The sequence below is a fragment of the Capsicum annuum genome, chromosome 10 (assembly GCF_002878395.1).
Source record: "Capsicum annuum cultivar UCD-10X-F1 chromosome 10, UCD10Xv1.1, whole genome shotgun sequence".
NCBI lineage: Eukaryota > Viridiplantae > Streptophyta > Magnoliopsida > Solanales > Solanaceae > Capsicum > Capsicum annuum.
Genome location: NC_061120.1, coordinates 8,394,048 through 8,420,404, shown reverse-complemented (window position 1 = coordinate 8,420,404; position 26,357 = coordinate 8,394,048). Strand labels below are relative to the sequence as shown.

At 30.4% G+C, this 26,357-nt stretch overlaps 1 protein-coding gene across 1 annotated transcript; it reads right to left on the bottom strand.

Annotated features, from left to right (window-relative positions):
- Positions 1–8,259: 8,259 nt before the first annotated feature.
- Positions 8,260–9,905, bottom strand: LOC107845634 (phenolic glucoside malonyltransferase 1). The gene has a single exon (XM_016690066.2). It carries the CDS (start codon positions 9,780–9,782, stop codon positions 8,430–8,432), a length of 1,353 nt encoding a protein of 450 aa, XP_016545552.2. The 5' UTR covers positions 9,783–9,905; the 3' UTR covers positions 8,260–8,429.
- Between the last annotated feature and the right edge of the window lie 16,452 nt (positions 9,906–26,357).

Here is a 26,357-nt window from a genome sequence, read left to right as displayed (position 1 = left end):
TAATTATTATAATTTTAGGTCCCAAAAGTGACCCAATTTCAAGAAAAGGCCCACTAAGGGTTGTTTTGATCTGCTCTTGAAATGCTAGAGTGGATCAAAAGCGCCTTGGGCGCAAGTCTTTTCCAAGGGGCTTTCTAGACTAGTTTTGCCTTTGTTTGCCTCCTCCAATGATCCTTGAACCAATGTGAGTGAGATCATCAACAAATAACACCCTCTTGATAGTAAGGAGGCTTTTTCAAGTGCCTCCTACTTCACGAACAATTCTCGGATCCTTCGAAGCTCCCGAGCTTGACTTATAGTGAATGGCTTGGAGCTAATCCAGATTGTATCATCCTCTTAATATTGAGAAGAATTTGACCTCAAATTCAAAATGGAGGTTTTAAAGTGTTAAGAGTTTATCCACATCAAAAAGGAGTGATCTGCGTTGGGGAAACCTGCTCCAGGAAATGGGGAGCAAGTGGATGCAAAGGGTTGTTTGCTCATTGCCTTGGCCTGCGTTTGGCCAGTGGCAGTAGGCTGGGTGCACCTTGGATGCACCTTAGACACAAGATCATCCCCCCCCCCCACCCTTCACTAGTTTAGCCTGTGTTGGGTCTGTGGCAACACCCAAAACGTAGGTCAGGCGCACCTTGACCGAAAATCAGCTTTCAATGCACTCTTATACTTTACTGGTCCACCCCTTTTTTTGTCCTCTTTTTGGAATATTCCATTGAATCATCAAAAAGGTGCTTGTACAAATACTTTTATGCACCTTTTTCTTCACTTTTGAGGATCAAACAACCAATTTTTTACAAGAATTCCTCTTGAAGATTTGAATTTCTCCAAGAAAACTCAAGAACACCAAAACTTCAAAAATTGCTATCTCTTAAATCGTCGATTGAAATGCGACGAGATTTTGAACCAAGGTTAATTTCAACCTTATAAACACATTCCAAATGTCATTTTTCCCAAATTCTTCACTAAAAATTTCAAATCTTGCAACTAATTTTGAAATCGTCTATCCACTTTAAAGTTCTTCAAACCCAAATTTTCAATGATAGTATAAGGCTCAATATTACTCTGATTTAGCTCGAATTTCATATATGGTGTAATACCCCATACTTTTTCTAGCTAAAATTCATTCCTAGAATGTTAAGGGATAGCTTCCAAAATTAATAATATTTATTCCATGTTGAATTTTTAAGATTTTGACTTTTCATCGTGTGAAAAATTGAATAAGCTTTCCATCGATACCAAATTCGCCTAAATTCAACACTCAGTGAAGGAGTTATGGCATTTTTAAGTTGAAAGTGTGTCACCTGGACTCTCAGCGCGTTGCGGAACTAAGCAAATTGGCAGTGTTCAAATTCCAGTGAGACTCCATGATTCCACCGCATCACAGGGGAGTCCCATTTCATATTTGTCAATTTCCAGCAATCCTACGCAATAGTGGCGTGTCGCGCCAGTGGCCAAAATGGCAAAACTATAGGGCACCACGATAGCTCCGCATCACAAAAAAAGACTAGTTCCCATTCGTCCTTTTCTAATGAACCACCGTGATTGTGGCGCATCACGGTAGCCAGCCAAATCAGAAAATGCTATGTTTTCAGTTCCGTCCAGAGGTTTAAAGAGGGCATTTTGGTCAATTCCCAAGCCCTCAATCCATCCAAACATAAGATATAAGCCTATTCTAAGCACTTTAGGCTTATATTCATCAATTTTCTCTCAAACAAAAATCCTAGAGTTCAAAGCTTCTTCTCCAAGAAATCAAATTCCACCATGGTTTCTCCAAGAAAGCTTAAGATTGATGATTCCCAAGGCAAGATAATCAAGAATCCATCTTCAAGAACTCAAATAGGAATCAATAACTCAAGCTTCTTTATCTAATCATCAATCAAGGTATGTGAGGTTATGAACAAGGATACTCCTTTCATCCTTGTGCCCAAAACTTATTTTAAATTACAAAGTTATCTGATTTTATATGATTTTCTATGAAATTATAATTAGGGTTCATACCCAATGTTGCCATTTCCAAGATTATGAGATTTCAAGTGAATTATAAGTTGAATTGCACGTTTATTTTCATATTTTCATGCTCATTGCAGTAATTTCTAGATTTTGAGATGAATTATCATTGATTTTATTATCGAGCATGATTACTATGATATTTTGACATGAGTTTGATACATGGATTTTAAGCCCCAAGTTTATATGTCGAGATTTTGAGAAAAGATGATGCTTTAAGCGTCTTATGAGTTGATTATTTCAGTTTTACAATAAAGTTTTGATCTTTTAATCATCAGATTTGCTATGGAATCCACTTTATAGATTATTACAGATTACAGAACTCAGAACAGCTTTAAGTACAGATTTACTCAGATGATTGCATAATTGATTTTAGATAAACCCTTATGCTAGTTTTAAAAGTGAATTTCCAACTGAATGAGCGTAGCAAATAAAAAATGGAGTAGTATTTAGCACCGAGCGGGAAGTGTGGGTTTAGCGCATCCTGCTTCCATAGAACTACATAGCCAATGTAGGTACAGATTATCAGATTATTCCCACTTCTATATGGATGACAAACTTAGCTTGTGATCGATCACATGGGTAGGTTATACTCCCTGGCAAGAGTATGACACCTCTTCCCAACGTGAGGATTCTTTCTTAGAAGGACGAGATGTTGGACTCCATGTTGCTCGCATAGATTATGTCGGCTAAGAGAACCTCCCTTGCAGATTAGATTTACCCTATAATAAGCTTTTCAGAATAGTTTTAAAGTATATACCTTCAGATAAAGTATTTTTCCTAAATTTTTAAAGCTTACAGACTACAGATTCTAGAACAGAAAGAGTAACAGAAAAGATTTAAGAAAAACTAAGTGTTAAGGACCACAAGTTTTACTCAGATTATGCTTTACAGAAAGATATTAACTATAGTTTGCAGCTTTCAGATTTAGAGTGAGCCCTTTCTACACTTAGAGAGTATGATTTAAAGGGAGAATACAAGTACAGCTTTTAGAACTAAATGTTATGACTCTCTAGATTTATAAAGCATGATTTGCTTCTCATAATTATTATTTTTAGCATTTCAGATATTCCAGCTTATGTGAGTCATTTACATCTAGCATGTATTATTTTGCAAATTATGATGATGAGATGATGTTTTTACTTATCATTCACCCCCATATACTCAGTACATCCTCAAAGTACTAATCTACATAGATGTCTATGTGCTACATTGTCTCATAATGTAGGTATCAGCTCAGTTGTAGCACGTATACTATATTCAAATAGTTTGCTGATTTCAGCCAGCAGATGATGATTCCTCCTACTTCGGGGACTTTAGTTAGATATTATTGATGTACTTTATTTTCTTATTCATATGTATTGATTTGTGATAGTTGGATTCGCATCCCAGCTATCTATAGTCAGTATAGTAGAGTCTTCATATAGTCAGTTACAGTCAATCATGTAATTCCAGTCCCTCTTTTTAGACTTTATCTGAATGTAAAAGTAGTATTAATATTGTATTTTCCCAGATTCCATTATTATTATGTTTCCACACAGTAAACTCAATCATTTTATACATATTTTTCAGTTGCTTATGAGTTATGCCAGTAGAAGGGTTAGCTCGGGATCACTCGTGGTCCTAAGCACCGTGCCACGTCTTGGGATATATTTTTAGGGTTTTACATATGGACTCTAATAATGTTAGGGAATGTAAATCTAATACTAGAAACACAAGAAAACAAAGAAATCAAAAACTCAAAATTTAACCTAAGACCTAAAACGTGAATAGTAGCTTTTTTTGTGATTTTTGATTTTTTGAGACAACTAGACCCAAGATTGACTTCATAGAAACGAAATCATGCTCTGCTCTAATACCAAATGATATGAAATCAAATTACAAAAACTAAAGATGATATGAAAAGGTAAAGATAGTCTATAAGATAGATAATTAGACACGAGAAGATAGATAATTAGACACGAGAAAAGAAGTAACCAAGAACAAAAGAGTATGTCAAACTCCAATACCCTCAATTACAATCTAATCGAACACCTAATTCCTACAGTGACCAAGAGGGATATGAACGTTCTTTAAACCAATTTTTCTAAACCAAAGTTCAAAAAAAGTTGTCCAATACTCTCACTCAATAGAGAAGCATTCATTAATTCATCAATACTCAATCAAAATGAAGAGAATGAGCTAGCCTCAAAAGTATTTATATTTTAGGCTAATTATTACAATAGTAGGGCCCAAAATTGACCCAATTGCAAGAAAGGCCCACTAGGGGTTGTTTTGATCCGCTCTTGAAATGCTAGAGTCGATCAAAAGCGGATCCAAAATGCCTTGGGCGCAAGTCCTTTCCAAGGGGCTTTCTAGCCCTATTTTGCCTTCGCTTGCCTCCTCCAAAAATCCTTGGACCAATGTGAGGGTGATTATCAACAAATAATACCTTATTAATGGTAAGGAGGCTTCTTTAAGTACCTCCCACTTCATGAACAATCCTTAGATCCTTTAAGTCTTTCGGGCTTGACTTCTAGTGAATGGCTTGGAGCTAATTTAGAGTGTATCAGGGTCTTTGAAGTCCAAGTTCCTGATTTGATCCACTCCCTGTATGAACTTCACCAAGCACAAGTAATTCCTCTAATTTTTTAGCTTGATCATCTCGAAGCATCTCCCTGTGCTTAAAAGAACCTCCAACAATATTTAAAACATTAGCAAGAATGTAAAAAAAATTATTCACATTATCATGTTTCTACGCAACAGCTACAAGAGTCAATTGCAACTGATGATCAAAGCAATGTATGCAGTATGCTGAAGAATTATCATTCAAAATCAAAGTTTTAAGACCATTAATCTCTCCCTGCATGTTACTAGCTCCATCATGACCTTATCCTTGTATTTGGGATTGACTCAAAGAATGATCTAAAAGCAAAGAATAGATCGCTTCTTTCAACAACGTTGCAGATGTATCTTTAACATGAATAAGATCAAGAAATCGCTCAATAAGCTTACCCTCTTTGTTGGCATAACGCTGAACAAGTGTCATTTGTTCCTTATGAGAAATATCTTTAGACTCACCAATCAAAATTCTAAAGTAATCCTCATTTAAGTTTTCAATTATTGCTTTCACCATTTCTTTTGCACAAGAACTTACAATGTCTTTTTGAATATCCAGAGAAGTCATGGTGCTATTTTTTGAATCTATTTCTAATACAACATTTTTACTTCTTCCTTTTTGTATGCATACCACTTCAAAAGATCTAGAAAATTTCCTCTTTTTGTAGAAGTTACACACTCATTATGATCCCGAAAAGGCAAATATTCTTTCAAAGATATCTTGTCACATCAATCGAAGCATTCAAGCAAATACGATGTTCACCATTAATTTTATTGGACTGGTTATTAAGTGAGGATAAAATAGATTGTTTTGGATTCATCAAATCTAGCATCATCTTGAAACATTAATGATGAACACTATTCACTTCACCCACATATTTTTAAGCCTTCCTATGCCTTTGTTCCAACTTTGAAAACCTTCCGTTGTGAAAGATTTACTCACTTTTTTTACATATCCTCCGAGCTCATTTTTAAACAAGTAACAACATAATCAAAATGTTGCATCTTCTTTAATGCTATATTCTAACCATTGAGAATATGAAGGTTTAAACCATTCGGGATTAAAGTGGTGTGGTGTACCTCCAAAATCTCTTATGGAAAACTTAAATTTATCTGGTTGGCAAGGTTTTTTCTGTATGTAATATCTCCTCACCTAGTCACGTATATTTGGAGGAAATTCTGTAATTGATTTTCTTTCAGCAGGATCTAATTTAAGATCCAACTTTTCCAACTCTTTGTCGTTATTCGATACTCCAGAAAGATGGACGGGAAATGAAGAACTTGCCAAAGAAGAGCAAGGAGCAGTATCTGAAGAAATTTGAGGCTTGAAAAATTTTGTAATCATATTGTCACTTGCTTAAAGATCCTACGAATGAGAAAACACAAAATTTTCTACAAAATTATTTTACTGCCTTGCAATCACAAAATACAAAAAATATATATTGCAACAGAATTACAGATACAATTTATACCAAAGCACTTTAACCCGAAAATCAAAATCTAGGAAAAAATTAAAAATTTAGTCACAATTTATCGATCGCGACTCATGAATGTCGATGCAAAACTATGAGACATTTGAGACTAGCAATTAGCATCTGCGACATCTGAAAGTGAAATGGAAACCGCATTGTATAGCGTGGCAGAGCAGCAGAAGTCCAATTCTGATCTCTGGAAAGCAGCAGGCGGTGCAGACGTGCAATTCCCGAGCAGCCAGCGCCCGACGATGAGCCAACGGGCAATGACAGAGAGGAGTGACGAGTGTAACCGGGTGGCTGGTGTTGTTTGAAGAAACCCAAAGGGTTTTGTTAGTAAACACATTTTTTAACCTTCTTTAATTATTAGTTTATGCTTTTTTTTTTGAGTTTTTGTTGGTAAACATGTTTTCTTTACTTTTTTTAATTATTAACGGTTTATAGTTTTTTAAAAAAAAAATAGGAAGTGTACGAATTTTGGAAAAGAAAATAAAAAAAGCTTAAATAGTTAAACACTAAAGAGCAAAAAGCAAAAAAGCAAAAACTGCACTTAGTGAGGTTCAAACCTCCATCTCATGGACACAAGGCTTTCAAATATGACACACCTACCACTAGATCAAAGGTTCGAACATATATAATTATATACGTTTTTTGAATTTCTTAATTACAAGTATAGAGTCTACGTAAAAATTAGTGTGTTTGGTCACCCGCATAAAATATTATAGCTTCGCCCCTTTTGACTTGTGTGCAATTGAGCAATACAGACAATTTTACATATAAGATGGAATTTATTGTCAATTGAACAATTTCGAAGTAGCTGGCTAATACTCTAAACTCAATGCCCACAACTGATGCACGGTGGACAACAGAGGGCATTTAAAAAAAAAAAAAAAACTTTAATCGAGATAAAAAAATTCAAGACCAGGCTTGCAGGGTCATTCTTATAAACCACACCTTAAAAATAACATAGTGATTCACATGCAATTCCTACGTCGAATAATGAGAGATCATTTGCACCTATACGATGGATTCGGCTCCTCTCTATTTTCACTCTCTTTATTATTCTCAAATTTCTATCTTGATTGGTGGCATATGGCATAGCTCAAATTGAATGTATAAGATTTAATTATTCTAAATTAAATCTCTAATCATAGTTTAGATAATAAATACATTATATATTTAGTTTAAAAAAATATTATAATCCCATAATCTTAACAACATATTATCTTGTCCATAAAAATAACAACAAAAATCTTTTCTTCCTAATTTTTTTTCTTACGCATGGTCCATCTTCTAATTTTTATGTAAATTAACTTTTTTATTACATTTTAGGAACCTTCTCTTTAATAATTACTAGCAATTTTATTTTCTTTAAAATAGGCAAAATAAAATAGGAGATTCGATAATTTTTCCTATTATATGTCACCTATGTTCCCCCTATTTTATTTCACTTATTTTAAAGAAAATAAAATAGATAATTGTTAAAGAAAAAGTTTCAAAAAAAATAAATAAGAAAGCAATAAAAAAAAAAATTAGAATACGAGAGCAGAATATTCCTTCATTTTCTCCCTATTTATTTCACCTCTTTTAAAGAAACTAAAATATCTAATTTTTAAGAAAAAGTTTCAAAAAAGGTGATAAAAAATTAATCTAAAATAGAAGAGTTGATTATTTCTCCTACTTTATTTTACCTACTTTAAAGAAATTAAAATAGCTAATTGTTAAAGAAAAAGTTTCAAAAAAAAAAAATCAATGATAAAAAATCAATTTACAAAGAAATTAAAAGATGAAATTCTAGGAAAAGAAAGTCGAAAGAGAAAACTTTTTGTTGCTTTATTTATGGACATGTTGTTAAGATTGTGGGATCACAATATTTTTTAAAACTAAATATATAATGTATTTATTATCTAAACTATAGTTAGAGATTTACTTTAGAATAATTAAATATTACCCATTCAATTTAAATTATGTTATATATCACCAATCAAGATAGGGATTTGGAAAAAATAGAGAAAGTGGAAATGGAGAGAAGCCGAATTTGTATAGTATCATTTGATACCGTTGTTTAAATTTTGTCCTTGTTTAAAAAATGTGTACAAAAATAATTTCGATATTGATCACCCAAAAGAATGAAAAATTACCTTCTACAATACTATTGATTATGCAATGAGGAACCAAATCTTGACGAAATCAACTTAAATACACCAATTATCATTTCCAAAAACAGATTCATCATAGCTCGGCTGGTACCAAAGTGTCAAAATATTACGACTACAATCATCTTAATTCAACTAGTACAACATATAAATGTAAGTCCAACTAGTGGTGGAAACATAATTTTCGTCAAATTTGCTACTAGAAATGGAGTCCCTGGGTGAATATAGTAGCAAAAGCATCCATTCGAGTTTTGGGCAACCACAAACCAACCTCTAAAGCTCCATCCAAGTCCTTGCACTTACCAAGTGACATCGATACATTCTTCTCAACGTCATGTCCAACAAACTCATATTTTTCTGGCTTTCCCCAACCAAAATCTGCCTGATATAAGTCAAGTTTTGGCGATCCAACAATTGAAAGTAATCGATTCGTGTCTACAGCCATAAGTTCTTTGAACCACTCTCCAGTCAGAACAAATTTCTCATCCTTTGCCCTTTTTTGAATGGTTTCTCCAATTAATTCCACAGCGGTTGTAAAGCCTTCATTTCCAGCTAAGTCTACATGTCTTGTTTTTGTGATGTATGCTACTATGCAATTTCCAAAATAAGATGACGGAAGTGGTGGATCGAGTCGCGCTCTACAATTCGCTGCACATCCAAAGAATTCCATCCCATTCTCATCGATTTGGTCTCCAATTGCGTCCTGTGATTTTATCAAGCAAGTCCATACATAAGCACATGTGACTGTAAAAGATGTTACATGAATTGGATTCGACTTTTTTAACAATATTAGATTCTTGAGCTTCTCTATGTCATCCCTTCTTATAATAAATGTAGCTTGAACCTTATTAGAAGGGTTCATAACGTCACGCATCTCTATGGTAAAGTTATTCCTTAATTGGACCCACATTAACTTCCCAAGTTCATAAGGGTCTTTGATTATTGACCTATCATAACATGGAACGAACTCATTTGCTAAGTGTTGTTCATCTCTATTGAATTTGTTAAGCAAAGCCCAAGCCTTTATGAACCCTACTATGGTAGCACCATCACCCAGTACGTGATGGTTGGTGAAACCAATAGATACGCCATGATTCGGAAAAAGTGTCACTTGAATGGCGAAGACGGGGCCTAACTGGACCCCGGGTGCATCCTTAGGTTCTCCTAATAGAGGAACAAAGGAATAAAGATCCTTTACATCTTTTTGATGGTTACCAATAAGAAAATTGAAATCCGCATCACTCTCAGAAATGGTAACAGATACAGAATCTCCTGTTACATAACGCAATTCAGGATAACCACTTGAATCAAGCGGGCAAACAATGTTGCCCGCTAAGGGCATATAGTGTTTGAGAGTGAGGGAGAGTGAATCTTTAAGAGGAATAATATTTTGGGCGAATTCCGATTTGGAAATAGGGAGTTTGTAGAATAAAACCCGACGGACACGATTAAGAGTTAACCAAATATGATCAAAATAAGTAAGAGGGAGTGTCAACTCAGCTGCACTGCCAGTAGATGGTGCAACTTGGCATTGCTCAATAACCTTAGCCATGGTTGTTTGGTTAAGAAAATAGAGTAGGTTTGGCTAATATAAATATATAGAAATTGCACATATTAGATGAATTCAATTGATGAAAAGTTTGCTCTGATATGTACCAAACTAGCAGACAAAAGAAAAACTGACAACACGTGTATTGGACTTGTACATATGGAAATCAATGTGTGGTTGATATTGGAGTAAACCTTATCCCTGCCTACAGAAAATAAAGCAAACGTGAGGGCTAAGATGAAAAGAAGTTGTTTCGTCGGTCGTAATTTATGTTACATTATTTAACTTGAAAGAAAGTTTAAAGAAAAAAAAAAAGAATATTATTGGAATTTATTGTTCAAAAATAAATCTTAAACATTTATGTAACTATAACTCATTTTGTTAAGAATGAAGAATTTTAAAGTTAAATTATTTATAATTAAAGAAATATAACACCTTTTAAGAAAAGACTAAAATTAAAAATTACAAAAATATACAACTTATGTTTTCAATATTATCAAAAATCTTAACTTCCTAAATATATTACAAGAATTCCAATATACACACAGAATGCTATGTATAGGTCGATTATGTTATGTATATTAATGAAGAGAGAGAGTAAAGTACTTTAAAAAGTGAAAGAAAGTGTAATTACTTTCAGGGTTGGTATTTATGTTATTTATACAAAATAAAAATGTGCAACATAAATACCTTGAATTCTGTAAGAAAAAAATTCATGCATACTAACACGTTGCCTTCCCGGAATGTCCTCTTTATAACCATCTTCACCATAAGAGAAAAGTAAAGGATATTGTAGGCCTAAGTATGTAGCATTCAGTTCATTGATCCTTTGCAACTGTCCAGATTGTGTTTCTATAATGATATCACGATCAAATCTAGAAACATTAATATCTCCAACCACCAAAGCAGCTACTTCTGGTATTGTTGGTAGGTTGTATCTTCTACCATCAGTACCTCTTTTTCCTATTAGTTTCAACTTCACATTGGAGCAGTCATTTTCTTGGAATCTATCTCTCACCATTCAAAAAGTCTTGGCCAACACATTATTGTCATCAAGCATTTGTTTTAAATCAGCAACAATTTCAACATGAAGCTTATTAACATCCTGTCCATTACTATAAAAGACATATAATATTAAAACTTTATCTTCTAAAGAAAATATATTATATTAGTAAGATCTTTAAAGTAATTTTTAATTTCATAGGATTATATAATGATGTTACAATACTTACCCGACTGCATTAATTCTATTTGAAACTTCATTTTCTACATCATAAATATATAGCTGTGCAAATTTTGGAGTAGATCCTTCAGGAGGTAGTAAGCTACCAATTTGATGATAATTTTGTCCAAATAATCTAAATGTTCTTGGCCCTCGTGTCTAATTGATTGAGGCAACCATCTTTTCTTCCATTGATGTAAATGAGAACATAAAATTATAACTCCTTATTTTGTCTCGAAAATGACTACATTTAGGTCCTATAGTAAAAAAAATTGCATAATGAAGAAGGTTAATATAGGTAGATATGAATATGGTGTATTAAAACCGATGATTCTCTAACCTGATCCAAACAATAGTTTTTCCAAAATTTGAGGAGGCTTCCTAAGGTATGGAAGCTTTATTATTCCTTGTTGACAGCACAACGTGAAAATTATTTTTTTTTTATTTGTAATGCTTGTGTGTTCTTTCTTCGTACCAAAAAATAGCTCCACAGTTTCCACATTCATATGTAGCATCTCCTATATCCCAATATTCTATAATTACAGGTGTATATAGTTAAAGAAATAACATTATAGGTTTAGTTGATCAAATTATTTTATCTTAAATGAGGAGTTTTTCAGAAGAACCTTCAATGCAAATGTCGCCACATTCAACATCAACATCTATAGAAAGTGGTGGCAAAACCAATTAATACATTTGAATTTTTGATATTTATTTATATTTATCAAGATAGTTTTATATCTAATTAGTAAGAGAAGTAAGAGAAGTATGATTGTCACACCTGGATACTCTTCTTCTTCTTCTTCTATGTTATGTTGAAGTTGTTCTGTTATGTACATAAATTTATGATTGTATATAGATGTAAATGTAATAATCTTCTTGTAAATTAAAGATTGTTGATTCAAAAACTCACTTCTAATATAATGTAGTTTTTAAAAATAAATCAATATTTTTTAGGAACATACCTTGTACGACAGTGTTGTTTATTGTTGCCTTGATTTTTAGTAAGAATGATACACTAATTAGCTGTTTGTATTGCAATGTATTTTATTTTTAACTGATAACTCATGAGAACTTAAAATACTTACCTTCCATTATTGAAGTTTCATTTAAATCTGGAAGAGAATTAAGTGTTTGTACATCTACAAATTAAATAAAATATATTACTATATTATTTGCAAAATCATATTGAAGTAACAAAGTTTTAACTTAGGATCTAGTTCAGATGAAAAATTTAAAGCACTAATAAAGTTGTATTACCTTTAGGTAATACATTTAGATCAGGCAATATGTTGTTACCATGCATACCTATATAAGAAGAGTATTAGAAAGTAAGTTTTAAATTATATTAAATCAAGAATTTTGTCGCTCACCATTTGTTATATCAGCCAATGGTGGTAGTATTTCTCTGCTCTCAGCAGAATGATTTCTGTACTTTGAGGATTCACCTTTTCCTGTAGAAGACATTTGTATGTTATTTTAGTTCATCCCTTAAGAAAAAATCAATTGTTTCTAGCAATATTAAAATAATTTCTGATGTTGCATATAAATTAGAGATGTGAGTGGTAATCAAAGATGATACCTTTGTTAAAATTACTTTGTCTGCACCGTTTTTGATTCTGTATATTGCATCTGCTTAGTACTGAAACAGATTTCTTTTTATTTTTCATATATAAGGACTTCAGAATTTTGATGTAATATGCAAATTTGAAAGATTTTAAAAGAAAGATGAAAGCTGGTGATAATTTTGACAGAGGAACCATAAGTAATTTGAAATATCAATTGTTATTGACACTTTCAATCCAGGTTATTACTATGTAACTGCCATTTTTAAACTTTTAATGAATAAAGTTTGATTTTGCACTATCGGTACATCAGTTTCATAAGAGTTCACAAGGATAATAATAATAAGTTTAATACAGTAATTAAAATTTATGAAAAAATATAAATATATGAAAAAAAACATCATGCCATTGTTCTTACATATGGTAATGTCTACATAGTTATAACGGTAATTATTTAGAGTGTGCATGGAATGTATTACTTACACCGTTGCTAATATTACTAATGTATTCATATCACAATGACAAATATCTATGACAAAAAGCTTATAGTTTCTTAGTCCAAAGTACAAAATATGATAGTGGGTATAGCATCTTAGAGGTTGGTGTTTATTGAGGTTGCAATCAACAACATTTGCTTGTGGAAAATGACAATAGGATAATTTGAGATATTTTCAAATTCCAAGTAAAAATAGAGATGATAAGTTGAGTTTCAAAGTTTAACTTTTATCTGTAGATAAATAACTTTTACATGATCAGTAAAATTCAGTCGACTAGCTCTTATTATGGATGGTTATCATTAATTATGTACCTTTTAGATGATCTGATAACATAAGAAGATTTTCATTATTTATGTGATTAATTCTAAAGTACGATTAAGATTATTTCTTTGTAGGAACGGCAAAAAATTATAGGCTGCCACAGAGACAAATACAAATTTACACCAGCAAGTGTATTATCATAGTTTGGGTACTGATCAATCTGATGATATATTATGTTGGAAAGATCCAGAAAATCTAAAGCATAGACATACAACTTCAATGACTGAAGATGGACAGGTAATTCTAAATGTACATTACTAAAGCAGTCAATTTAATGTTTCTTTCTTTGTAGCTGAGTAAAAGAATTGTACTTTTGAAATCTACTGCTTTTTTCTATAATGGTGGCGTCTTAGTCAGTTTGTAGGCATCTTGACTACTATGAATACTTGTTATCTCCAAGCAACACATTATGCCTAAATAGAACAAATTGATTCTACCTTAAGCACATGGATTCAAGAACCAATCTGAGTAGACGGCCTTCTTAACTTGCTGCAGTGTGCTGTTTTCTTACAACTACAACTACTACTGCTCCACTTCGCTTGTTTCCACTCTCAGTCACACTCTTAGAAGATCAAACACCCACTCTACTAAAAATAGAACTATTTCAAGTAAGCAAACTTGTACATGTACAACAAAAACAACTGACCATCATTAATGTGAGCCTTTCTGCTTCTCTACATTTCACGGATTTCTCCATGACCATTCTGCTTAGCTACAGCCAGCCCCTACATATATCTATCTATTTAGTGACAAATATAATGTGCTAACTACTAAATAGTCGAATATATATATGATATATGATATCACTGCATAAATGAGTGGTATAATCGGTTGAAAGAATTCCTAAAATAAAAGAGGACTTGGCAATGGGTACTCAGAAGATCTAATCTGAAATTAGATGTATTTAGCTTTGGTGTCCTAATAGTATAGATCTTAAGCAGGAATCAAAACAAAGGATTCTCTCATCCAGACCATCATCATAATATTTTAACATGTACGAACTCTTATTGTCTATCTCATATGGTGCAAAAATAATGTTAGTAAAACTTTTAGTATCTCATCTAAGTGCATGATATCAAAATTTCATTGTTGGATTCTTTTTAAAGAACATAGATTTTTGGAACTATTAAGTATACATCTCAGGGACTCATGCAACATGTGTGAAATACAAAGATCAGTCCATGTATGTCTACTATGTGTGTGTCCAGATGATATGCCTAGTATAACATCAATTGTGCTGATGTTGGGTAGGTATTTCTAATTGCCCAAGCCTAAACAATCAGGATTTTTAGTGGCATAAAGCCATCTACTTTGACGTCAAAGTATTTTGCGGAAGCAGAGATTGTAATTACTAATTTAGCAACTGACTAATATTTTTAGTTACCTCGATAGTGCTATTGTAAATTTAACAACTGATGTACGAACTACCACTAATCATTTGAATTATTAACTTGATTTATTATGATTTTTTCATTCATTGTTTAGTTCAGTTTCATCAATGAGCCAGCTTATGTTGTGACCATTTATCTGGTTCGAAACCACACGTGGTTTCAGTCGAGCTTGTAGAATACCTCTCTTGTGTGATTTGCTCGCTAGTGGCTATTACACTTAAGTGAGGTTTACCCTGTGTGCACCCAAAGAATAGCGATTGTGGGTTCCCTTTTCATAGAAATAAATAAGAAGATGATACCGTATTTCTAAACTTGCTTGTGCATCCTTTGTTCCGAGTTATCAGTAAACTCCTATGTTGTCATATTTAGAGAATGATATACTTTGTTAATTCATATTTTGTACCCTAGTTTGGCACACATTTAAGACCCGTGCAAAGATTCATAACTTTTATTTGGAGCTTTCTTGATAATCACAAGTTCTTAGAGGTTGGTGTTTATGAAGTTGTTTTACTTTTCCTTTGTTAATTTGAGATCACAGCATAGCTTGAATAAAATTGGTAAAATATATTATTGTATTTGTAACTGGTACAGACTCCCATGATAAACATGATTGCTGGTGGGGCAGCTGCACGTCCATTTGTAACCCACCACAAAGATTTGAATATGCTAGAGTCTCAAGGGCTAAATATGTGAGAATTTAGTTTGAATGCTGATAAATCATCAGTCGAAGTTCCAAATAATGTGCATAATTCAACTAAGTCAGTGATGGGTACTATGTCAGACACTATTTTGACAGAAAGATATGTTGCTGAAGGACAGAATGCATATGCAGTTGGTAAATCAGTAGAGGTTAATCTCATGGATGAAAAGGTATTGCTGGCTTGCACAGTCCGCATAATTCAACCTGGTTCTGGTGGTAGAATCAGGATTAGTTCTACGGTTAGTAATACTTGAATAGTGTGTAAGCTGTTTTTGAATTCTGTCACTTCATCCTCCTAGTATATAGTTGTTTTCTAATTTGGTTTATTGATTCCAGTTCCTAATGCACCTCAGAATCATTCCATCTATCATTTATATCATCCACAACAATGTGCAGTTTCCTACATTGACTTATGTGGATACATCGACTTAACAATTGTTCCATATTTGCCTAGTGTTCAACACAGGTGAAAAGTTATGGAGAGGCAATAGTGAAAAGATATTTTGCTGAACAGTATCGTTGGTTTTTATGCATTTAGAAGTTATGGTTTCATCATTTTTTTGCCACAGTTTCTTATTTTCATCATATCTTTTTGTCATTCCACCTTCTATTTATTTGTTATTATCTGTTGTCTTGTATTTTCACTATCATATTATGTTATTGTAGTTATTGTGTATTACTATTTGTTGATGGTTAAAGTTTGTTTCTTCTGTGCAGGTATGAATCAGTTCAAGCCTATTTTCTTGGGTATTGTAAACCTAATAGTCCATTGAGCAAACTTAAGTGTGCTTGCGATACACAGAAGTGTATTCATGCTGGTGGCAAATATAACTATCTAGATGATGTTGGTAAGGACACTTACCATCACACTTTCTTTGAGATGCTTGGTAATTGATCATTTGGGGATTATTTCAAGAAAGAGGCTATTGGATGGGCCTGGGAACTCCTTACATAGGCAAGTTTTATCCTGATTAATAGTAATATTTTTAAAAATAATTTTCAGTTATGCTCCTAGCATATATGCTGTATGATCAAGAAATGGCAGATGTTGACTTATAAAAATTATTTCTCCTTATTTGATGATTTTTGTCCAGGTATACAGACTGCCAAGTGAAAGGACTTACGCAACTTATTTTGACGGTAATAAGAATCTGGCCTTTTAGCTGATAATGATGCTAGAGACCTATGGCTTCAGTTCCTTACCACTAGCAGGATGCTACCTTTCGATTGCAAAGTATGTTATCACACTATTTCTTCTATTCTATCATCTTGTTCAAACTCATCAATTTCTGTTTGGTGCATCTGTAATTCATTAAACTAAATCTTTCAATGAGGTAATTTTCTCAGTATACTTGATATTTTTGAAAGCCATGAATCTTATTGAATCTTTAGAAGCATGTTTAGTTATGTGGACATTATGTGGACATTACAATTTTGGATAAATTTTTCGATGAAGTGAGGCGGGGACAGTGATAAGTATCATTTTTGCCTTGAAAAATAAATGTTCTTTTTGTTGATAAAAGGAGCAAAATAGTGGTCATCATAATTCAAGTGGAGAAGAGTATCTATTGATAGGAACTTATGGGAGCAGTGATAAGTATCATTTTCACATTGTAAAAATTAAGTATTCTTTTTTTCTGGTAAGAAAATCAAGAAGTTGTATCCATCATTTAAGTGGAGAAAGGTAAAGGACAGGTTCGTTAATATTTGAGTTTTGAAATTTGAAATGATAGATTCCCCATTAAAAAAAGGAAGAAAACAAAAGAAATAACTCATACTGCTATAAATTGTATTTGTCATATGAATTAAATACAATGACATACATGTTATTAGTTTTTCTTTATCATATTCCTGAGCTAAAAATTTTCTTTTTCTTCAGGGTATTGTCTATGTTGTTGATAGTGGGTTCTCAAAACAACAATTCTACAACCCGGTATTTTATTTCTCTCTATTTGACTTGACTTTTGTTTCATGCTTTCTGATCAGCTTGTTTTGTCTGATCTTACTGATGTTATTATGCTAAATTTCTACATACATCAATATTGGACCTCATTTAGTTGCAGTTTTAAAAGAAAAACTGATGCAGATGTATAAACTTTACAAATACATGAAAAGCATAAAAATTAGATTCATACAGTAAATTAATTAATATTAAAACACAGTGTTAATATAAGGAATGAAAAACGTTGATATGATAAGAGTCATGATTCTTAAAAGAAATAAAACAAAACACAAAACTAAAACTAATTCAGCATCATACCTAAATCTAGATTGCTAGAAATTTACAAAATGTAGCTAAGTTTTTAAAGAAAAATCATCACGTCCACTTCTTTAGGGATTCTTCTCCTTCTTAATAACCTTCTTGGCCTTGTTACTGGATAGTTGGTCAACATCATCAGTAACTTCTGATATATGTCCTCCATTTTTTATCTGCCTCTCTTTGAAAGAGATCTTCTCGTTATCATACACGGAATCCTAAGACAAAAAGGAGAATAGTAAAGGTTTATTTAAAAAATACATAAATATAGCAATATCCATTATCAATTTTTATTTTGAATACCTTCTTAGCATCTGAGCCTTCTTCAACATTGAAATGTTCCTATTTTTAAAAATAAAAAGGATTAAACACCTCTTTTAGTGATAAAATTAACATGCCACTATAAATGACTCTTTTTGCTGGTAAAATCATACATACAGTGAAAACATCTTCTTTTATTGACTTTTTGTATTGATTTATCAGTTTTTTGTCGTCATTGATCTTCGCAACTCCATAGACTCAAGCATGTGATTCAATATTTTCTTGTTTAACATTCACTCTAAACATGATGATTCTATCAAGAAGAACATCCAATTCGATCGGATTGGAACACTCGTACGGAGAATAAAATATAATAAGTTATTAGTTTTATTAGTGTTAGGATTCATAAAACAATGTTAAAAAATAACATACCTTTAAAGGACAATCTTTTAATTCAGAAGCAAATTTCAATTAGTGTGATTGCTTCGTTGTCCCAAAGCAATAAAGAGACGACCCCAGTATCATCCATCACCTTAATCTGAACCCTATACCTGATAGTATTTTTGGTTTAAATATAAAATCTAGATAAAATTTCTTGTGATAAGCAAATAATATTAAGCTTAAACCTATGAGTAGCTGTTTGATAATCATGACCACATTTCTTACAGTGAAATGTATTTTTGGCAACTTTTTCAACACTCTTCTGGCACTTGATGCAACCTAGATATGACCAATTATTTTTAAGTTCCAAATTCACTACTTTTGCAACAATCCACAAATGCCCAACCTGTAAAAAAAAAAAATAGTCATAGAACAGTTTGTCATATATTGCATATAGATAAGCTGGTTGAGATATAGTGTGAAATTAATATAGAGACTTTTTCCTACACAGAATCAAGCAATTCTTTAACAATTTTAAGTTGTACAGTTCCAACACCAATACTTCAGAAATAGAAAGACTACGTTGAGATATTGTTTGACTTAGCATTTCAGGGGTAGCTTCGGACACACTTCCTAATCTGCACCTTTTATATTAGTGATGCATGTAATTTTTATTTTAGTATGGACATAAAAGTAATGTAGTATAAAACAAAAACCTTGATTTAAAATCATTAACTTGGGGAAGGTCTGGATTAATCCAAAGCTTGGAGGAATTTCATGTATTCTGTACGGAATATACCCCTGTAAACTTAAACATAGTGTTAGACCAGTAATTTTTTTAAAACTGAATATGATATTTGAAGTGTAAGTTAGATTGTTGATATACCTTGAAATTTATGCACTCTTATAAGCTGCATAACTACGATGACAGGTTCATCGATCAAATTGTGCAAGTGGGGTATGATTTTATCAACAAACTCCCCCCAAAATGTTGTTGTAATTGTCTTCCTTCTGCATTAATAATCAAATATTAGAAATTAAGATGTAGAAAAATATTAAAAATTAGTAATTGAATCATAATCTTACTCATGATCTTCGATAACAACATTCAAAAATTGACTTGTTGTACCATTTCAGAGCTGATGAGTTTGTTTTTCAGCATGACAAACAACTTGTCTGATGACATCTGCAAGATAGACATATTTATACAAAAAAATTCAAATAGTGATGTTTTGGTAAAAAAAATTATTAAGAGTAACACAGGAAAAAAATATTACCAAACAGTTGAGTGTCATCAATGTCAATGTGATTTTTCAAATCATTAAATAATCAAAAGTTGAAAATATTTAAACCAAAAGCTGGATCGGTTGTATCCCCACAACAATTGTCTTGGGTGTAAACTCCAGCTTAAACTTATGTGCAGTTGTTTTGTAATGCATATTGTTAGGCTCAAGAAAAAAAGTATTCATAAGATACAATCCCATTTATTTTATTGCATTTTTTTCTTCTCTGAAACGATGGACAACAGATTGGGGAATTGTTGCATGAATTCTTTCTCCCTACAAAACAAATAAATAAGTGAGAAATTAAAGTCAGGATTAACAATTCAGTATTGGTGTAGTAAATAGAAAATTATTGAATAATTTGAAATACCTTTTCATCTTGAAGCACTAACTCAATTGATAGAAAAAAATTTGATTTGTCCCTTGGTGTAGCATGTCACATACGTACAACCCTTACTTTGAAGTTTCAATCCATTTTGTAATTTGAAATTTCACTAATATAATAAACTCTTGCCATGTTTTAGAAGATGTGTTTTTAGAAAAATGGAGTTTAGAAAAGTTTGTATGCGTTGGATATGTACTTATATGAGGAAGTTTTAAACATTCAATAAGAACACTGCGTAGAAACTTATTTTGCAGTTTGCAAGAAAAGAGGGAATGTGGTTTATTAAAAATTAAAATTGTATAAAAAGAACTTACAAACTGTTAAAACAGTGAAAACGTGAGTATGTGGGTATGAATGTCACGTTTTTTGTAAAAATCCTATAATCTTTTTAAATTTTTAATGTATTTTTTAAAATTATTATTATAAATAATAAATAGGTGTTTTAATAGAAGAAAGTTTTAAACATTGAAATAGAATACTCCGTGAAATCTTGCAGTTTACTTGAAAATAGGGAATGTGGTTTATTAAAAGTTAAAATTGTATAAAAAGAAGTTAACAAACTGTTAAAACACTGTAGGTTGGGTATGTCGGTATGAATGTCATAGTTAGCGTAAAAGCCCTGTAATCTTTTTGATTTTTTAATGTATTTTTTAAAATTATTATTATAAATAATAAATAGGTGTTTTTATTTTAAAAAATAATTCCTTGTGTTTTGTATTAATGTATGTATTTATATTTATGTGGATCTTTTTTTAAAAAAGTATGAAATAGGAATGTAAATATTAATAGATAATAATTTAAATTTTTTAGAAGAGATTTTTGTCAAATTTGCTTTAAAATAGGGAATGTGATTGTGCTTTTAAATAAAAATTTGTATTTAAAATATAAGCTATAAACAAAGTGTGTTGGTTTTTGTGATTGTGGGGGGAGAAGTGTGTTGGTTTTTGTGATTGTGGGGGGAGAGTATTAGGAAACGTGGGTATAGAAAATGTCCGTTTGAAGATATATTTGTTCTGAAAGTGGGATTAGTAGAAAACGTGGGTGGGTATACATGTGCCATACATGTGATGTTCAAAACACATTATCTTCTTTATTTATTAATTTAATTTTTTAAAAATAAATTATTTTAAATGTTAAATAGTAGCTGTTTTACTTCCACAATTAACTCCTCTAATGAATGTATTTATGCACTTGTATGAATTTATTTAAAAAAAAAAAATCATGCTTGTGAGATGATTATCAAGAATGTGAATATGTAATATGAATATAATTTGACTTTTCAATAACAGTTATGATTTTATTATTTATTTATTTACATAAATAAATTTGTAATTACTTAATAAAGACTTTAACAATAATTGAAAAATGAATTTAGTAGTAAGATTTTGCAGATAGCAGAGATATGTTTGTTTTAAATAATTAAAAAAAGAAAAGAAATATAAATATAAATATTAAAATGTAAAAAGTTAAACTCCCTTGAAAATAGGGAATGTGATTCTCCTTTATAAGACGACTTGTATCTAAAAAAATTAGTAACTAAAAAGTAAATGTGTTCTTTTCGTGGCTTTGTGGGAGATTAATTAGGAACTTGGTTTTAAGATTATAATAAAAAATACAGAAATAATTTAAAAATAATAACGTATTTTTTAATTTAATGGTCCTAACTATTTACTCTACTTTGACTCCTGTACGAAAAGTAGCATACATATTTAAACTGTTATATAGTGTAATATTTCATTGGTTCTACCAAAAAAAATATATATTTCATTGCTGTAAAATTATTATTTTAGTATTTCTTGTATTATTATTGTGGAAAGTATTTCATATTTCTCGTTGATATTTTGAAAAATCAGATGAAAAACCTCATGAACCGGAGCTTGAATGTTTAGAATTTAACATGTTCTATCAACATGGAAATGGAAAAAGCAATGGAAGTTGCGTTGAATGAAGAAGTTTTACCTTGAAATTTTGTATTTAGAAGTTTTAGAGATAATTATCAAGTGAGAAAGCTGCTCTTTTGTGACTCTACTTACGAAACTACTCCTTATATTGTGCTACTTATTATTAGACGTGGAAAGAAATGTAATTGTGAAACTATTCCTGAATTAGTAGATGTAATTTAATTTATTTGTTATTTTAATTTTTTATTTAATTTACTTGGCAGTAGTAGTTAGATTGATGGATTTACCCTTGTTTCTTGTGTTTGATGTATGAAATATAAATTCCAATTGATTTGAACAAATATTTTAGAAAGAGTATTTGACATGGATAATAACTATCAAATTTTATTAAGATTTTAAATTAAATGATAATAGTGACTATAACTATAAATATGTACTATAGAAGTCTGATAATTTGCTCAAATGAAGAATCGTGCTAATTATCTAATAAATAAATATCAAAATTTTGAATTTAAAAATAACAATTACTAACTAACTAAAATCTAATTTTAACTAAATTGTCCTAATAAGTAAAACTTGGCTCAATAATATGGTGCCACTTGGCATATATGTATGTATATATATATATATGTGTGTGTGTATATATATATATAGATAGATAGATAGATTTTCTACGCCATATATATTTATTAAAATAGTATATATTTCAAAATATTATTTTTATAATATTATTTATATTATTTAAATTAATTTTTTGCATACTTCAAGGGATGATATCATTTTCATAATTTTTTTTAAAAAATTTGGAATGACTTTTTGGTTATAATAATCTTCTTTTATATAAGTTGCTTGATTACTAATTGATTATTCAATTGTATCTCTTAATATAATCTCATTATTTAAATTCGTTATATACTTAGAGGGATGACATTTTTTTTTTCAATATTTTTTTATTTTAAAATGACTATAATATTTATTATATAAATTGTTTGATTATAATTAATTGAAAAATACATGATTTTAGCGTCATACTTTTTAACAATAATATCAATATATACAACTTTTGAAAGAATTGATTTTTACCACAATATGAAATATGAAATAATATTGAATATTTAAATAATTAACAAAACAACTTTAATAAATAAATAATTAATAAAACATAAAATAATATGAAATAATTAACTACTAATCTTAATAAAAAATAATTGAAAAATCATATGAGTTTTCATCCAATAGGAATGAATATTAATTATTTTTTACCACAATATGAAATATGAAATAATATTAAATATTTAAATAATCAAAAAAAATAGTTTTTGGTTATAAAATGATAGTTTTTTGTTGTCAAATATCAAGTAGCTAGTTCTTAAGATGCCACTTGGCACAATTCTATGCTAGACTATTTTGCTTTATTATATATATAGATATGAAACATGAAATAATGTTAAATATTTAAATAATCAACAAAATATTTTTTTTGTTATAAAATGATAGCTTTTTATTGTCAAATATCAAGTAGTTAGTTCTTAAGATGCCACTTGGCACAATTCTAGGCTAAACTATTTTGCTTTATTATATATATATAGATAGATATGAAATTTTGAATTGAACTCTAATTATTGTAATTACATACATGTGACTTTTATTAAAATAATTGTGTTGCTTGTTTGAGCATATTAATTAGGTATTAATATACTTTTCTATCTTTAAATTTAAATTTTAAAAATTAAATACTTTTATGTATAATCAATATTTGGTTTTATCTATAGTTTGACTTTTATTATCATACGTTAAAAGACTTACTTATTTTTAATATATTATATACCCTTCTATTCTTTAGGATGTATTTTTTTGTTTTTTTTTTTATTATTACATTATTTACTATGTATATTATTATTTTTTGGCGCGATTCTTTTGACATGTCATCTGTCTTAATATTTATGACTCCTATTTTTATTTTAATAATATAGAAGATCCAAATTTAATAATTTTAAAAATTTGAATGAAAATTTGAGAACACAAATGGCACTAATGTTTTACTATTTTTTTTTTTGGGAAAATTTTAAAATTAGCAACTATAGAGCCTTAATTATAACTTTTCTAACAACGGTTTCAAAATTACAAAAAATAGCAATATGTATTTTGTATTTGAGTAAATTGTTGCTAGTTTATCACATATACAACAAAATATTTTGTTCCTAATATATCACTAATCAGTTTGAGTTTTAATTTGGGAAAAACGGTTCCCTGATTTACGAAACAATTAATTGGTAGATTCCCTTACCATTTAAAACTTTTTTATTTTTCATTAAACGTTAAATTATAACAATTAATTCAAATTCAAAAAACATTTTCCATAATCAGAAACTCAAAATCAAATCCAAAAATAAAGATTCAAATTCAAAAATATTTTATTAAATGTTTTTTTTATCGACTTAGCATTGTGAAGCACATTTAAAAATACAACTGTGCAATAACGGGTATGGGTCAGGAAAGTTTATACTATTTGTGATTTTATTATAATTATAGTAAAAAATTTGTTGAAGAAATTGTACCAAAAATCTATAATTGTTCGCGGGATTCAAAAAATGATGTAGTATGTCAATTTTATCAGATTTCGAAAGAAATTGTTTAAGCGTTTTCTTTACAATTTCAAATATGTCGTTGTTGTTCTAAAGTTTGAAAGTTGAGAAGCAATTTTAAAACGTTAATCTGATAATTTTTTTGTGGTAATCATGTTTCGATTAAATTTTGTTTGTTTGAATTCGCTTGGAAGTTTTGTATTAACGAATGTGTAGTTGTGTATACTATGCATTAGATATTTAAATTGATTTTTACTATTTTGTAGATTTGTATAGATTGAAGATGGGAAGCATTGCAGTTCTTGTTAAAAACTTAGGTAGATGGAATTATGAGCAACAATATGAAGAGTACGTCAGTGATGCGATATTGTTGAGCGTAAACGCTACATATGACCAGCTGTACATGGTACTTGTTTCTCATATTGATGTTAATGCATTGAAATCGAATATCAATTAACAGATAATGCAGTGAAAATACGTATACATAATGATATAGGTTTGAAGGTCTACATTATGCAGAAAAAAGAATTGAAGGATTTGAGTAATTTGCCTTTGTATGTAAGTGTTTCTAATAAGGATAGTTTTAGCAAAATAGTAAGTTCATCATTGTTTAATTCGAAAAGTCTAAGATGCCTGTCAATGCGAGTAACGTGATAAATACAAGTACTCAAAGAGCATTAATAGTTACTCCTTCAGAAGAATGTTTGGATGTATTTGAAATGGATACAACGAGAGTTATTATCTCCGACCCACATCACAAACATATTGAGGTTGAACAACTTTATGTCTCAAGAAGAGTACTAAAATCTGTTATGAAGGACTATGCAATTCGGGATAAGTTTCAAACACTAACTGTAAGATTGAGTAAAACCTAGTAAGTGTATTATGCATTTTGTTATTTATCATTTTCAGTTGGTTGATTGTATTTGAATATATGTATTTTTTTTATTTGCAGTTATACATTGTTGTGCAGATTCGGTAATTGTCCTTTTTTTATTTCGTGCATCTGGTATCGGTGAATCTGGAATGTTTAAGGTGAGAGAATTTTTACCAGAGCATACCTGTCTGATCAAGGATAAAATTTATCCAAAATTGCATGCTCCTAGTAAGTTCATTGGTGGTATAGTCAAACAAAAGTTTAAATACCACAAACGGGAATATAGTCCATCTGAAATCAAAAGTGACATGAAGGAAGACATGGATATGGATTTAACATATATTATGTGTTGGCGAGCCAAGGAACATGCACTTGAAGAGTTAAGAGAAAAACCAGCGGCATCATACGGGAAACTACCTGCATACATGCATGTGTTAAACACTAGTTATCCCGGTTCTCATATAAGAATGAAAAAGAATGAAGACAATGAGTTTTTATATATATTTATAGCACTAAATGCCTTCATTCAAGGGTTCGAGTATTGTAGACCTGTCATAGTTGTTGATGTAAGTTATCTAAGAGGAGTGGTTACTTGAACTTTCATAGCTGCATGTATCATGGATGGAGCTGGTAAGATATTTAATTATAAATGTATTTGACTACAAATATGTTCCCAGATGTATGTATTTATAATATACACACACACATATATATATATATATATATATACATACATACATATATATATATATATACATATACATATATATATATTGTTTATGTAATGAGATGCATTTATTAGTGTTGTCAGAAAAATGTATTTAAAATATACATATGCATTAGTTTTAGTTGTTTTCTGGAAGTTTAGTAGCTTTCCAGCTGTATTTAGAAATAATATCAATATGCATTATTTGATGTGTAAAAAATTATGTATGCTTATATGTATTTTTTG